Below are 12,947 nucleotides of genomic sequence, written 5' to 3'. Positions count from 1 at the left end.
CCCATCCCTCCACGTCGGATCAGGAACTTTCGCACCGTTTGTCAGATAAGTGACTGGGTGAATCGAAGCGGTCATGGCATGTAGGTAATGGCCTACACGATGGGCACCTAACTGTCATGTGGCTATCTAACATGTTAGCTAGGTTGTTGCCATAATATTGTACTATGTTAATTGTCATGTAATTGTCATGTTAACTGTCATGTTTTTTGGGTCACACTCTACCTTGTCACTCAAGACCCAGTAAGTCTCTGTGAACCGTGAATAGTCTTCAAGTCCCAAACTGGCAGTTACATAACCGGTCGACTTGGGGACAATAGTGCTACTCAATTCTCTTTTTTACGATGTTGTTTAATTTTTAAAACCATGTGGAACAGTTTAGCTGACGTTCTTGGTAGTAAAATTCATGTGGTATATACTGTTGGTGTGCTTTTCTGAGTTTGAATGAGCTTAAAAGCGGCCAACATGCCGACCGCAGCAACGGCGTAGTCAAGGAGCTTTGACGCGTCGAAACGCGTCTTTATTTCGCGGCGCGTCTCCTCTTTGCGCGCGTTTTCAGCTATGTTTTCCAATGCCTGGCAAGGTGCGCATTCTGTCAACGATCACACCCATCTATAGAAAGCCTCTCAGCCTGTAATCGACGTGATTTCCAATCTTAGTTTGCGAGATGTGAGAACATGGTTGCGACTATTTGCTGGTCGACCGTTTTTGCATCGTTAATGAGGAAAATTGCCATTTTTTCCCAGGAAGTGAGATTCTTGTCCTTATTTTGCTGATATCTAGTAGGTGCATGCTGTCTCTCTAACGCGCGAGTACGCGCCATATTGGAAGAAATTGATATGAATAGGGGGATTCTAGCGAGCATGATTAATACCTTTGAGAACGGCCGTTCGGCATGGGTATTGATGGATTCAAATACCGCCATGATGTGCACCACATGAATTTTATTGTCAATAAATCTTGAAATTTAATTGCAACTTGATCAATCAAAAAAATTCAGACAAATTACTGTTTTCTTAAGCCAATGCCCCTAGTGTTTAATATTGGCCAGGTGGTGCAGTGTTAATATATACACTCTACATGTCCTTTCATTTTTCCCCCAAGTCAACCGGATATGTATCTACTGGACCCCATGGTCTTGAGTGACAAGACAGAGTGTGACTCAAAAAACATGACAGTTAACCAACAGTTAACATGACAATTACATGACAATTAACATAGTACAATATTATGGCAACAACCTAGCTAACATGTTAGATAGCCACATGACAGTTAGGTGCCCATCGTGCTAGTAACGACCAATAAGCAGCCGCTATGTCTTGGGCGGTGTGTAAGCTTTTGCAACGTGACTGAACTTTTGAGAGCGAAGTTTGCAGAACATGAAGGCACATTGAAAGGGGTATAAAAACTCTCCGGACAATTTTCTTCACCGGAGTGTAATTTACAAATTTACATATGGTATTATGTAGGGATTTGTATCGCCCGGGATTTCATTCAGTATGAGCTCTCTAACTGCAAGTATCCTTCTGAGCTTGGATTCAACCCCGTGATGAAACATAGGAGCAGGAAGAGTATAATGATAAATAGGTCGAGAAACGGCGATAGTTTACATTGGAGTATGCAAAGCCTCCCGATCTCATTTTGTGACTACAGTGGAAGTTGCAGTTACAGCTTTTTGTTCCCTTTCGCGCTTCTCCCGTCTGCGCTTGACGTCCCAGTTGTAAAGGCGCGCGGTATTGACTTCCATGATCGTGAGTTGCTCTCGTAGAAATTCGAGGTCTTCGATCGTGTTGTCCAGACTTGTCTGTGCAGCGTCTAGTTTGGACTTTAATAGAGTGATGGCTGCTGGAATTTTGTAGGACAGCATGACGTTGGCCTGAAAGTTTATTGATGTGAGATCGAAATGCGCAATGTGCTGTGGAAATGCAGACGTACCCCTAGCCATAGATATACAGTATCCGTATCTTCGAGCTCAGCTTCAGCGTATAACGTGTCGTTTAGCTCGAATGTCGTGGTAAGAGGTTTCGCAGCATCGCCCTCTTCTTCATCATCAAGATCGTCGAGGTCGTCCTCGTCGTCTTTGGCTTTACTTTTGCCCTCCTGGAACGATAGTTGATCGTCATCAACAATCAATATCACGAGTTAAAATAGATACATACTCTTCGTTCTTGAAGATATTCAACCATGTCCAACGTCTTGCGAATATCCGGGATTTTCTGCTCAAGGCTCGCGCGTCGCTGGGTTAGGCTGGAGTCCATGAATCGGTACTTGCTGAGCTTCCGGAAGGAAATCATGTTTCATTGAGGTGATAAATTAACATAGTTCGAGAAAACGCGTACGCCAGTGCATCTTGGAAGACTTTCATCGTTGACTCGATGCTGGCGTCAGGGCTGCCTATGTATTCTTCGACATCTGCCTGTTTTGTAAGTTTTTTAATCAGTTGCAAACATGGGTTATAGATTGAACATCCTCACAATAAAGGGCGCTTTTGGAATTCCTCTAGGATTTTTCTCGTCTGAGAAAACTGTTTTAGGTTTCGCGGTAGCCATTGAACTCGCCGAGACTGAGGTGGTGTGCAGCTGATTCAGGACGATTGATAGCACGCGCGTGGGCAGACGGCGATACCCGATCGGAGTCTAAAATAGGGTCAAGCGTATAAATTCCGTGCATTTTTTCTTCTGAACAAATCTCCCAGGTCCGTATTTTGTTGTTCTCCTTCTGTTTGGTTTTTTCCATAGCTAATCGCCATTAAAGACGTCTGTGTCGATGTCTCGCCTCATTATCAAAAATTTACCGGTGTATGTGACGCCAGCGAGACTCCGGGAGCACTTTGAGCAGAAGGGAGGCCCAGGCGGGACCCTCACCGATGTGAAAGTCTCTTCAAAGTCAGATGGCACGTCAAGACGTTTTGGATTCGTTGGATTCAAGTCGGAGGCAGAAGCACAGAAGGCGCAGAAATGGTTTGACAGGACGTTTATTGATTCGACAAGAATTAATGTTAGCTTTTCTGAGGTGCGCTTTTTTTCTCTTTATATATTGTATAGTTGCTCAATATCCAACAGGGTGCAGCAGACGCTCCTAGACCCCGGAAACGACAGCGCCTGGACCCCTCAACATCATACTCCGATTCCACTACTCCATCGTCAGTCACAAAAGACCAGAAGTCACCTATGAAGAGCGACAAGAACCGTGAGGAATTCATGAAACTCATGGAGAAGAAGAAAGGGCCTGCATGGGCGAATGAGGCCGCTACTCCTGTTCCGATTATGCCAGCTGAGCCTACGCCTTCAGTTGTACCTGCCCCCGAAGATGCCGAGGCTCAAGGTACCATGTCAGACATAGAGTGGATGCGCCAGAGAATGTCTGCTGCTGTCGTTGACGAAGTTGTTGAGGAGAGAGTCTTTGAACAAGACGAAGAGGATGGGGGAAAGCCTGTCAATGCAATTGAATCTCAAAAGGTAGGTGTTCGCATGAGTTGTTTCTCTGTGAAGGTTTTTGTCTAATTTTATTTCCATTTCGAAGCAGGGCACTCAACCTGCGACCGCCGATGCTTCTAAACCCGTTGACCCAACTAAAGAAACTATTCTCCAGACAGCGCGACTTTTTGTCCGTAACTTGGCTTTTTCATGTACTGACGAAGAGCTTAGAGAGCTATTCGAACCCTTTGGACAAATATCTCAGGTGAGACTCGGTTTATTTCTGTTCGTCCTCCTTTTGCGTACGCAATTTCGACAAGATGACACATAAATAGGGACATCAGACCTTCGGGAATGTTGATCCTTGTGGAATACCGATAGTAGAAATTTATTCTGATCCTTTCCTATTCTCTTCTACTTTTATGCATCGAACTCGCTCGCTAACTCATTATTTTCCTTCTAGGTAAACATTCTTTTCCATTCTTTTTGCTTTCCAAGATGCATAAACCAAATAGGGACATCAGACCTTCGGGCATGTTGATCCTTTGGGAAAACCGATAGTAGAAATATTTCTGATTTTTTTTTGATGATTATGATTATTCTTCAACGACATTTCTAATCATATTCTATCTTTCTTTAGATACACACTCCTCGCGACCCAACTACGAAGCAGCATAAAGGACTCGCTTATGTCACTTTCGCTAAACCCACTGATGCCCTAGCCGCCTACGAGGCTCTTGACAAGAGATCGTTCCAGGGGCGTCTGCTCCACATCCTTGCGGCTGTTGATAGGAAGGGAAAGCCAGAGGTACAAGAGGGTGAAGGTCATAAAAAGAGTTTAAAGGAAGAGAAAAACCAGAAGAGGAAGGCGATGGCGGGACAGGAGTTTAACTGGAGCATGTTGTACATGAATGTACGTAGCTTTCTAGCTTATACAATTTTTGTAACACATTCCAATAAAATTTCTTTTTGTCCATTTCTTTTTTCTCTAGAGTGATGCTGTTGCTTCTTCAATCGCCGCACGAATGAATATCGATAAATCGGAGATCTTGAATCCAGAAAGTGGGGATAATGCCGCTGTGAAGCTGGCTCTCGCCGAAACACATATCATCCAGGAAACAAAGTCGTACCTCGAGTCTCAAGGTGTATTGCTATCTGCATTCAGTTCTAAAGCACGTTCAGATACGACGATCCTGGTCAAGAACATTCCTTACGGGACGTCTGAAGAGCAGATTAGAGAGATGTTTGAGCCTCATGGCGAACTTGCCCGCGTGCTGATTCCTCCTGCTGGGACGATGGCCGTGGTGGACTTTGAGAAACCGGATGAGGCGGCGAAAGCATTCAGGGCGGTTGCGTATAGACGGCTCGGGAACTCGGTGGTGTATCTCGAGAAAGGCCCGCTAGGGATGTTCATAGAGGGATTCGTGCCACCTACCAAAGGCACAGCATCGGCACCTACGACAACAGCTGCACACGCCGTGCGCATTCCAGAACAAGTGGGAGCAGCAGACGATACGGACGATGTGGAAGAACCGTCGATCGCAGGCGGGTCAACGTTGTACGTCAAGAACTTGGCATTCTCCACGACGCAGGAACGGCTCGTAAAGGTGTTTTCACATCTGCCTTCGTTCTCCTTTGCGCGGGTGCAGACAAAGCCGGATCCCAAACGGCCGGATGGGCGTCTCAGCATGGGATATGGGTTCTTGGGCTTCAAGGATCCCGAGAGCGCCAAGAAGGCTCTTAAGAGTGTACAAGGGTTTGTGCTAGATGGTCATGCGCTGCATGTCTCCTTCGCTGGTAGAGGTGCGGAAGAGGCTGAGGCTGAAAAGAAAGGCAAGGTCGATGCAGGGAAGAGCAGGACGACGAAGATGATTGTGAAGAATGTGCCATTCGAGGCGACGAAGAAGGACATGCGGGATCTGTTTGGGTGCGTTTCTTTTCATTATTATTCATTTTTGCTAGACTCAATTCCTTTTCTAGTGCTCATGGTCATCTCAAATCTGTGCGCCTTCCGAAGAAATTCGACTCGCGCTCACGCGGCTTTGCATTCCTCGAGTTTGTGTCACGGCATGAAGCTGAGAATGCGTACAATACGCTTCGTCATACCCATTTCCTCGGACGACATTTGGTTCTGGAGTGGGCCGAGGAGGCAGAGCAGGACATCGAGGTGCTCAGGAAGAAAGCTGGTGTTGGCTATGGCGGTGGAAAGGCCATGCCTGGACAAAAGCGCAAACTGGATATGGGTAGGAACGACGAGGAGGATGTCGAAGCGTTGGAGTAGTTTTCGACATCGAGGATTTTTTTCTTTCTCTGTTTGAAATAAATGTAAGAAAACTGGTAGCGAGCTCAGTCGTTGTTCGAGCAGAACGACTGAGGTTCGAAGAGAACGAAAGCACACATTTTGTATGCGTGCACTATTACTGTACATACATAATAAGAACTATGAAACAAGGAGTAAAGCTGCAGTAGAACTGCGGAGAAATAACAAAGGAATCAATGGCAAGAGCGCCCGAGAATGAACAGAACAAAAGGTAAACTATAAAATTGTGCTGCTTTCTTTGGTTCTTTACAAACAAGTTTGTGGTTCGCTGTTCGCTGTTCAATAATCAATGTTTGCGCCTCAAGGCTCGCGGTTCGCGGTTCGACGTTCAAGCTTCAAGGTTCGGCGAACCTTACAGTTTGCGGACGGGACTTTCTGCTTGCATCAGACCTTGGAAATATGTTTCTAATAAATTATACACCGCTAAATAAACAATGACATTATTCCCCTTTGTATTCTTGACCCATGAAGAATCCTTTCTTTCAGATGAAGAACATCGCCTGCCGATTTAGGTACAGAAGTACCGAATCACGAGAATTTCTATGAAGATAAATAAGGACACAATAGAAGTAACGAATCATGAGAATTTCTGTGCAGATAAATAGGACACAATCTTCGAACTTTCGATATCCTTTCGCAGTCCACTACCACTCTCGACTAAAAACTATGCCCACCAAGCCAAAGCTCACCCCTCTGTGCCATAACCCTGCCTGTATGAGAATTGGTTCAAACGCTGACGGGGAACCACTTCTCAAATGTAGTGGATGTAAAAATGTATTCTACTGCGTACGTGTCCCTATAGTCTATACCCAGCGGCGATCAAAGTGCGAGCTGAATATATTTCCTATAACAGAACCGGGAATGTCAAGCTTCGGCCTGGAAAGATCACAAAAAGCATTGCGGTCCTCGGCCAAATGCCATGTCCAAAAAGGAGGAAAAGGCCCAGCTCAAGGAATCACAATCTCTCCTCGAGTTCTACAAGTTGCACAAGGACACGATAGCGTCCTGCACACTTGGCGCCTTTTGCATTACCCTTGATCGGCCTACCACTCGAAACCTCCGAGAAATGCTCGTCATTCAAGTTGTACCAAACCCGGCGTCCACACGCCCTGAGACGGCTTTTCGAGTAACAGATGCAAAGATCATGTCGCTGGATTCACCAGAAACCATCGAACACTTTGGTCAAAGCCAGTGCGAGCATTTTCGGAAGTACCTGGTAGAGGTTGCAAAGATGAATGAACGGGTAGGCAATATTGGCGGTTTCATGGTAGTCTTGGAGACGAACTCTATCAAATATTATGAGCCCGTCTCCTTCAAACGACCGCCAGTGTTGTTGCCATCTTCGAACCCGGATGACATTCCTCTGCGTTTAACTTGGAGGCAGAGCTTGATACGAACTTTGAACAGCGGTAGAATTGATTTTTGAGTTGGTTTTGTACCTATTTTACAGTTTTTAATGTCCTCCGCTCTAGTAATGCCATGTTCTTTTGACGCTTCTGGCAATTTGGTGATCATGTTGGGTGGTGGGCATGTGTTGCTCGTCGTCGTGAAGACACAGATTCCCGAAACGGGAAATAACAAAAAAATGGAGACGAAAGGGAGAGATTATCGTTTCTTGCAAACCACAAGGTACAAATGGAGTCGTTGAATCGTTCTAAAAAGGTTGCTGTTGTGCGCCTTTATTCTGTTTCTTGACCAACCTGATATATGCATAATGTGCTCTTTCTATGCTCATTGCTCTCAATTCATACCTAGTTCATCCTACGAACGTGGTACGGCAAAATTGATTTTTCGAGGTGGCCACATTCTCCTGTGTTTGACTGCTTTTGCGACGGGAGAAGGAAAGATGTCATAATCAGTTAGTTCGGCAATGCCATGCCTAAGGAAGTGAAGAATTAAAAGGGACTTCAAAATATATGGACCATACGATGACTTAGAAGACTTACTCCCTCCATATGTGTTCATTCAGGGTAGTACTGCTCCCTGTCTTTCTGCAATGGGGGCAAACCATAGAAGTTAGAGTTTTTCCTTGTCTGCGACCGTTGTCGTCGTCTATGCACCTTCTTGATACAATCTCCTCGTCTCCACTAAGCAATTTTCTCGCAACCCCGTTCAACCTTTTCGTTGACTTTCTCTTTTTCTTCGGTAGGCTCTCTGCATTCGAGTCATCCACATTGGAGTCGGTAGCCTGTCGCGACCGCTTTGTTGGGGCTGATGTTTAAGAGTTTTTAATGGTAATTGGTAGAGCTTCGCATTTACGCAGTGTAGGCATCTCGAGAAGAAAGACTAGAGGGATTTTATAACTAACTTTACAGCTGCTTTCATATGGATAGGCCTAACGTAAGTCGGACTTGAATTTCTGGGTAACCGAGTTACATAGGGAATGCTCCTATCTTGAATTTATTTCAAACCATGGTACGATTTTGCACCAAACCGTCGACATACCTTACAGTTTGAGAAGGATATGGCTCTAAGAATGGTCGTATCGATGTTAGTTCTGATAGATCGACTTTTAGTAATTACTCATCGACGATTTTGCTATGTTTCGCAATCATATTTCCTAATCTCGGCTCCAGATGTTCCGGAGAGTTCCGGCGGAGAACGAAATCAGAGTCAAATTTTCTGAATAAAACCGTTGCAAATGACACCATCTTCAAGCATCTTCCCCATCAAGTTCGTCGAATTTTTTGCCTTCGACTCAAAATAGGACTAAAGGTGCCCAAACTCTCGCTGGGGGAGATCGCGCGATATAACGGGTGGGTACGAGACTAAATGTTTCTTGGGTTTGCCGTCTTCAAATTTGATCTCCGCTTAGTAAAATTCATTTTTCGTGTACTTATGTGTAAATTTTATTGGCTGATGTCGGAAAATTATGCAGCCATGCCCACAATGTCGGGGTGCACTCACAATTGGCTGCAAAGCTTTTATCCACTCAGAAAGTCCTTTACCCATGGTCAGCGTTTCCGATGAGGTGTATCCGACCTGAGGCTCCTGTTCAACTAATTTGTCTTGCTTGACACTGAATTTTGGGAAGATTACACTGATCACCCTTTTCCATCAACGGGTGCCAGTGTGCAAATCATGGAGGATAAAGGGTCTGTTCTATATGTTTTTTCCTCCCCTTCTCCTCACATTTGTGTTCTTAGACACCAAAAAGCTTTCTCTAAAGCCGACTTCTCCGCATGTGGTACGCCAATCCGCTGTTGGGTTCCCGTGGACGCACGCTATCTCCTTTGCACAGCAACGCGTGTGATTCTGCACCAGCACTCGAGGAGTGCTCGTGTCAGAATCAGCGTTATCAGATGGATAACGATCTTTCGAAGCTTCGCTGTCTTCTGCAGACACGGTTGGGCCTGTACAGATTGTGCCAAAAAGCGTAAATAGTTGGAAAACCGACACTCTCGGGCACAGCAACGGTGACACATGTCGTGCGTGGACGTGATAGAAGTCCTGAGCAGCATGCGTCGACGTTCTTCAATTATTTTCCTTTTTGAGCATAATGGTATGTTTTATAAAGGACCGTGCTGCAGCCTTGAACCACTAACAACCTCATTCTTTCCTTTGCAGCATTCTCCCAGGTGAGTCGATCTCGCACTACGATCAACATCACAGAGCTCATCGCTGGATGCAGAATACGGGGTGCAGTTCAGTCCACACGGATGATCTGCAGGTGAGCTTTCACGACATTGCGTCGATCCGCGCATTCGCTGACTCGTTCAATTACCTTAGGCTGCATGCTGCATATTCATCCTCCTCGTCAACGAGTGGAGGATGTCTGCTACCTGGCGCAATAGCTGGGTAGCAAAGCCAGTTGGTTGCGCAACGCGACCAATTGGACGTTTCGTGCTGACCTGCCTCTAATCGAGGCAAAGACATGCAGACGACGGAGCGGCGCCAATTAGCCGCCGCTCCTCGTCGACGTTTGGAAATGTGAGTGGTTGATTCTAAATCGATTGCCTCTTGGTCTGACATATTCATAGGCTACTGCTATGCCGTTTATATGCCCACATGATATGCTCAAAACAACAGTCCCGTTATCGTCTAACTCGACGAGGGACATGGTCCTATTGCTTGATGCTCGATGTCTTGATACCTGAATTACTGGCCTGCAGCCGCTCCATTCGGAGATAGCTGGGCGAACGCTGTCTGGTCTGCACTTGGTCTCTTGGTCTCTTGGTCTCGTTTGTCTGTGTCTCGATATTTGTCCCTGCCTGCAGCCGCTCCTCCAAACGGAGATTGCTGGGCAAAGCTGCTCGTTCCCACATCTACTCGATCTTGTCGCTCCTTTGAAAAGCGAGGGAGCGGCCGGACGGTAAAGGCTGCCTACCGCATCACCGCGGCCGCAGCAGTAATTTTTTTCTCCAAGAGTGGAGGGGTTCCGACCTCCATCGTGCATGCCTTGTCGTGGCCTTGGAGCTTGAACACTTTTCATTGGTTGCATTGATTGTGACCCGTGGAAGTTGACCAAATGCACACAAAAAAAAATAGGAATTGGTAAGATCATATAGTCATTGTGTAGTTTTATAATTATGTGCTTTTGTATCTAATCTCACCTTCAATGAATATAACTCTACATTTATTCACCTAAATCGTGATTTGTGTCGAACAATTTTTTCACTTGAAAGATTAAAATTTATTAGTGGTTTCAACGCATGCTGGACCAGCCGAGTTCAAGATTGAGTATGTGGTCCTCTCTTTGGAACAAAATATTGACTATGATACTAACAGCTCAATCGTTGATGTTTAAGACCCCCTGTTGGTTTCCTTAACATAAGTCACCAAGAAAAGCCACAGCCAGTGCGGACGACTATCATAGACGGGATAAAAATAGAACATGGTAAATAGACAGAAAGTACATGTACCTCAGAGCAGCTGGGTAGTGGGCCGTTGGTGGGCCGTGGCAATAGTTTTCTACAGAGAGATGTATCAACTCTGAATATCCCGGAGCAGAAGATTACGACTTCAGAAATTGGTTCAAGATTCAACATACGGGTGGGTTGAAGTTTCCGACTAAGTCACAGACTATGCCAACACTTACTCTGACTCATAGTCGAGAATCCAACTAAGTGGACTAAATCTTAGCAGAAGATGACAGTCAAGTCGACCAACTCGACTACGAGGAACTTTGTACCCGCGACTATGACAGTGTTGCAACAGGTTGCAACGGCAATCATTGATATTTACCAGCTATGCATGCTTGGGCAATAGATCCTCCTTGCATTTATGGTTACAGCCACATACATATTTTCTAACGTAAATACACCATTATGGGGGTTGATATAGGGATTTTACCAGTGTCATCGTGTATCCTAGAATAGAGCGACGGACCTTGATGGATTGGTTCATCCTCAGAAATCAATAAGCGAGAGAACGCAGCGGGGACGATTGGGGTGGGAAAAAGGTGCGCCATGCCACCCAGGGCTGTCAATCGCTTCGATTGTTCGACTTGGTCACGTTGCAACGCGGATAGGGGGAAAAGTGCGGGATTGGAAACCCATCCGCGATAAGTTTGCCGGACAATGAAAGGCATCTTTACCAAATATAGAAGGTTCTAATTATACCCAAATTGGCATGTTTTAAGAGTCCTCGTCCTGTATACCTTCCTGTTGCATATTCAAATCAAAAAAATCGTTTCAAGGTGCTATAAACAAATTATTGTAACAGATTATGCGGCAAAATACGCGAGAAACGCGATCCAAGTGACCCCTACAGAAATGCGTACAAGCCCTTTATTTGTCTATATTTTTCCGTTGCCATGGTGTCACTACCCAATACCTACTATAACAAGATATAAGTCAATCCACGCAAAATGGTTGGATTGGCATCGGATTGCTAGTCCCCAATTTTATATAAAACTTCGCTCACACCGAATGGATACGCCACTACCATCCGCCTTTTCAAAGCCTCTTTGCAATCGACATATTCAGAGCTCTCTCAGCCAGCCGCGTCTTATAAACCGTTTCATTCACAATTGAACTCCACATTCACATTCACACAATTGCAATGTCGGCTCCTATCGCATCGACCAGCTCTTCTTCCAACTTTGATCTCGAGGCACAGAGTCCAGTATCCCCAGTTCCAGTCCTAACACACTCCACATGGACTGCACCCCCCATGCGCATGCTCGATCCCACAGACGAGCAGTTCGGATACACATTCTCTACACATGACAGCCGCCACGACGAACGTCGTCAAAGCCTCTCAGACGTACCACCACCATACGCAGAAGAATCTGCCATCCCTCTCCCCGAATACACACTGCACGCGCCCGAGCCCGTTACGCTCGCCATGTTCCTTTTCAAATTCGGGTTCTGTATGTCACTTTTCTTTATCTTTCCGTCTGGTGTTCAATAACTTACCTCTTTCTTTCGTAGTATTCCCACCATTCTGGCTCTTTGGCGCTTTCATCCTCCTCTCTCCACTCCGCGAGCCCTCACAGCCGTCCTCAGACGAGGACACACCCGCATGGATGCCCGAAAAGACAGAAGAAGAACGCAGAGAAATCATCGCCACCATCCGCACCACCGAGCTCAAATGGGCCAGACGATGCCTGTGCGCGTTCTGCATCCTCACCGTGCTGGCTGTTGGCGGCGGCATTACGGCCTGGGCTATCCTTCGCCGCTCATGAGAATCAGTTTCTACACACCTTCGCTTTTCAATCGGACCTCTTTTTTGCTTTCGACTTCACCTTCGCCTTCGCTTTCTCCACGGAAATTGTATTTGTATCGCCTACCTTATGACATATCTAGAGCTTACGACCAAAATAATGCTTTAACCCCCTTGGAAAGGGAGAACGAAATGTATCCAATAGAGAACGAACATTTATCATTATCAATATCTCATTCTTGTTGCATTTTATCTCAAGTGTGAATAAGGAACGACATCATGATGGTAACCTACAGCCTAAGCTATCAAGCAGGAGAGAACACTGTAAGAACCAAGGCTAAATGGGTTGGAATAGTTTGCAACTCTGTGCTACACTTCGCCAAGAAGTGAGAAAGTGATTTTATTTAAACCAGGACTCTTTGAGGGTCATTTGAGATGTCAAGAACAGAACGTAAATTAAGCAGGCACTAAATGGGAGTGTACTACACAGATGTCAGAATATTAGCTAGTGGGTGAAAGCACGAAGAATGCCCGTTCTACGCTTTTATGTGCGAGAAATATCCACGCTCACCAGGTAGTTCCAAACGGACATTTGAAAGCGAGTTTAA

The 12,947-nt window shown here is 45.6% G+C and overlaps 4 protein-coding genes across 4 annotated transcripts; 3 read left to right on the top strand and 1 right to left on the bottom strand.

The window, feature by feature from the left end:
• Positions 1-1,633: 1,633 nt before the first annotated feature.
• On the bottom strand, positions 1,634-2,291 carry JR316_0010459 (Prefoldin subunit 3; the record flags this gene model as incomplete). The annotated part of the gene is made up of 3 exons (XM_047896127.1): positions 1,634-1,873; positions 1,933-2,097; positions 2,157-2,291. The coding sequence occupies 3 exons, from the start codon at positions 2,289-2,291 to the stop codon at positions 1,634-1,636; spliced, it is 540 nt and encodes a 179-aa protein (XP_047744172.1).
• A 154-nt stretch (positions 2,292-2,445) lies between these two features.
• JR316_0010458 (Multiple RNA-binding domain-containing protein 1) lies at positions 2,446-5,694 on the top strand (the record flags this gene model as incomplete). The annotated part of the gene is made up of 7 exons (XM_047896126.1): positions 2,446-2,568; positions 2,752-3,009; positions 3,060-3,455; positions 3,520-3,678; positions 4,054-4,326; positions 4,406-5,340; positions 5,394-5,694. 7 exons carry the CDS (start codon positions 2,446-2,448, stop codon positions 5,692-5,694), a joined length of 2,445 nt encoding a protein of 814 aa, XP_047744171.1.
• Positions 5,695-6,399: 705 nt separating this feature from the next.
• On the top strand, positions 6,400-7,159 carry JR316_0010457 (uncharacterized protein; the record flags this gene model as incomplete). The annotated part of the gene is made up of 2 exons (XM_047896125.1): positions 6,400-6,519; positions 6,587-7,159. 2 exons carry the CDS (start codon positions 6,400-6,402, stop codon positions 7,157-7,159), a joined length of 693 nt encoding a protein of 230 aa, XP_047744170.1.
• A 4,577-nt stretch (positions 7,160-11,736) lies between these two features.
• On the top strand, positions 11,737-12,361 carry JR316_0010456 (uncharacterized protein; the record flags this gene model as incomplete). Its single annotated transcript, XM_047896124.1, has 2 exons — positions 11,737-12,046; positions 12,108-12,361. The coding sequence occupies 2 exons, from the start codon at positions 11,737-11,739 to the stop codon at positions 12,359-12,361; spliced, it is 564 nt and encodes a 187-aa protein (XP_047744169.1).
• Between the last annotated feature and the right edge of the window lie 586 nt (positions 12,362-12,947).

Source organism: Psilocybe cubensis, chromosome 10 (assembly GCF_017499595.1).
Source record: "Psilocybe cubensis strain MGC-MH-2018 chromosome 10, whole genome shotgun sequence".
Lineage (NCBI taxonomy): Eukaryota > Fungi > Basidiomycota > Agaricomycetes > Agaricales > Agrocybaceae > Psilocybe > Psilocybe cubensis.
Note: the sequence above shows the minus strand (reverse complement) of the source record. Positions and strands in the feature narration are given on the sequence as shown.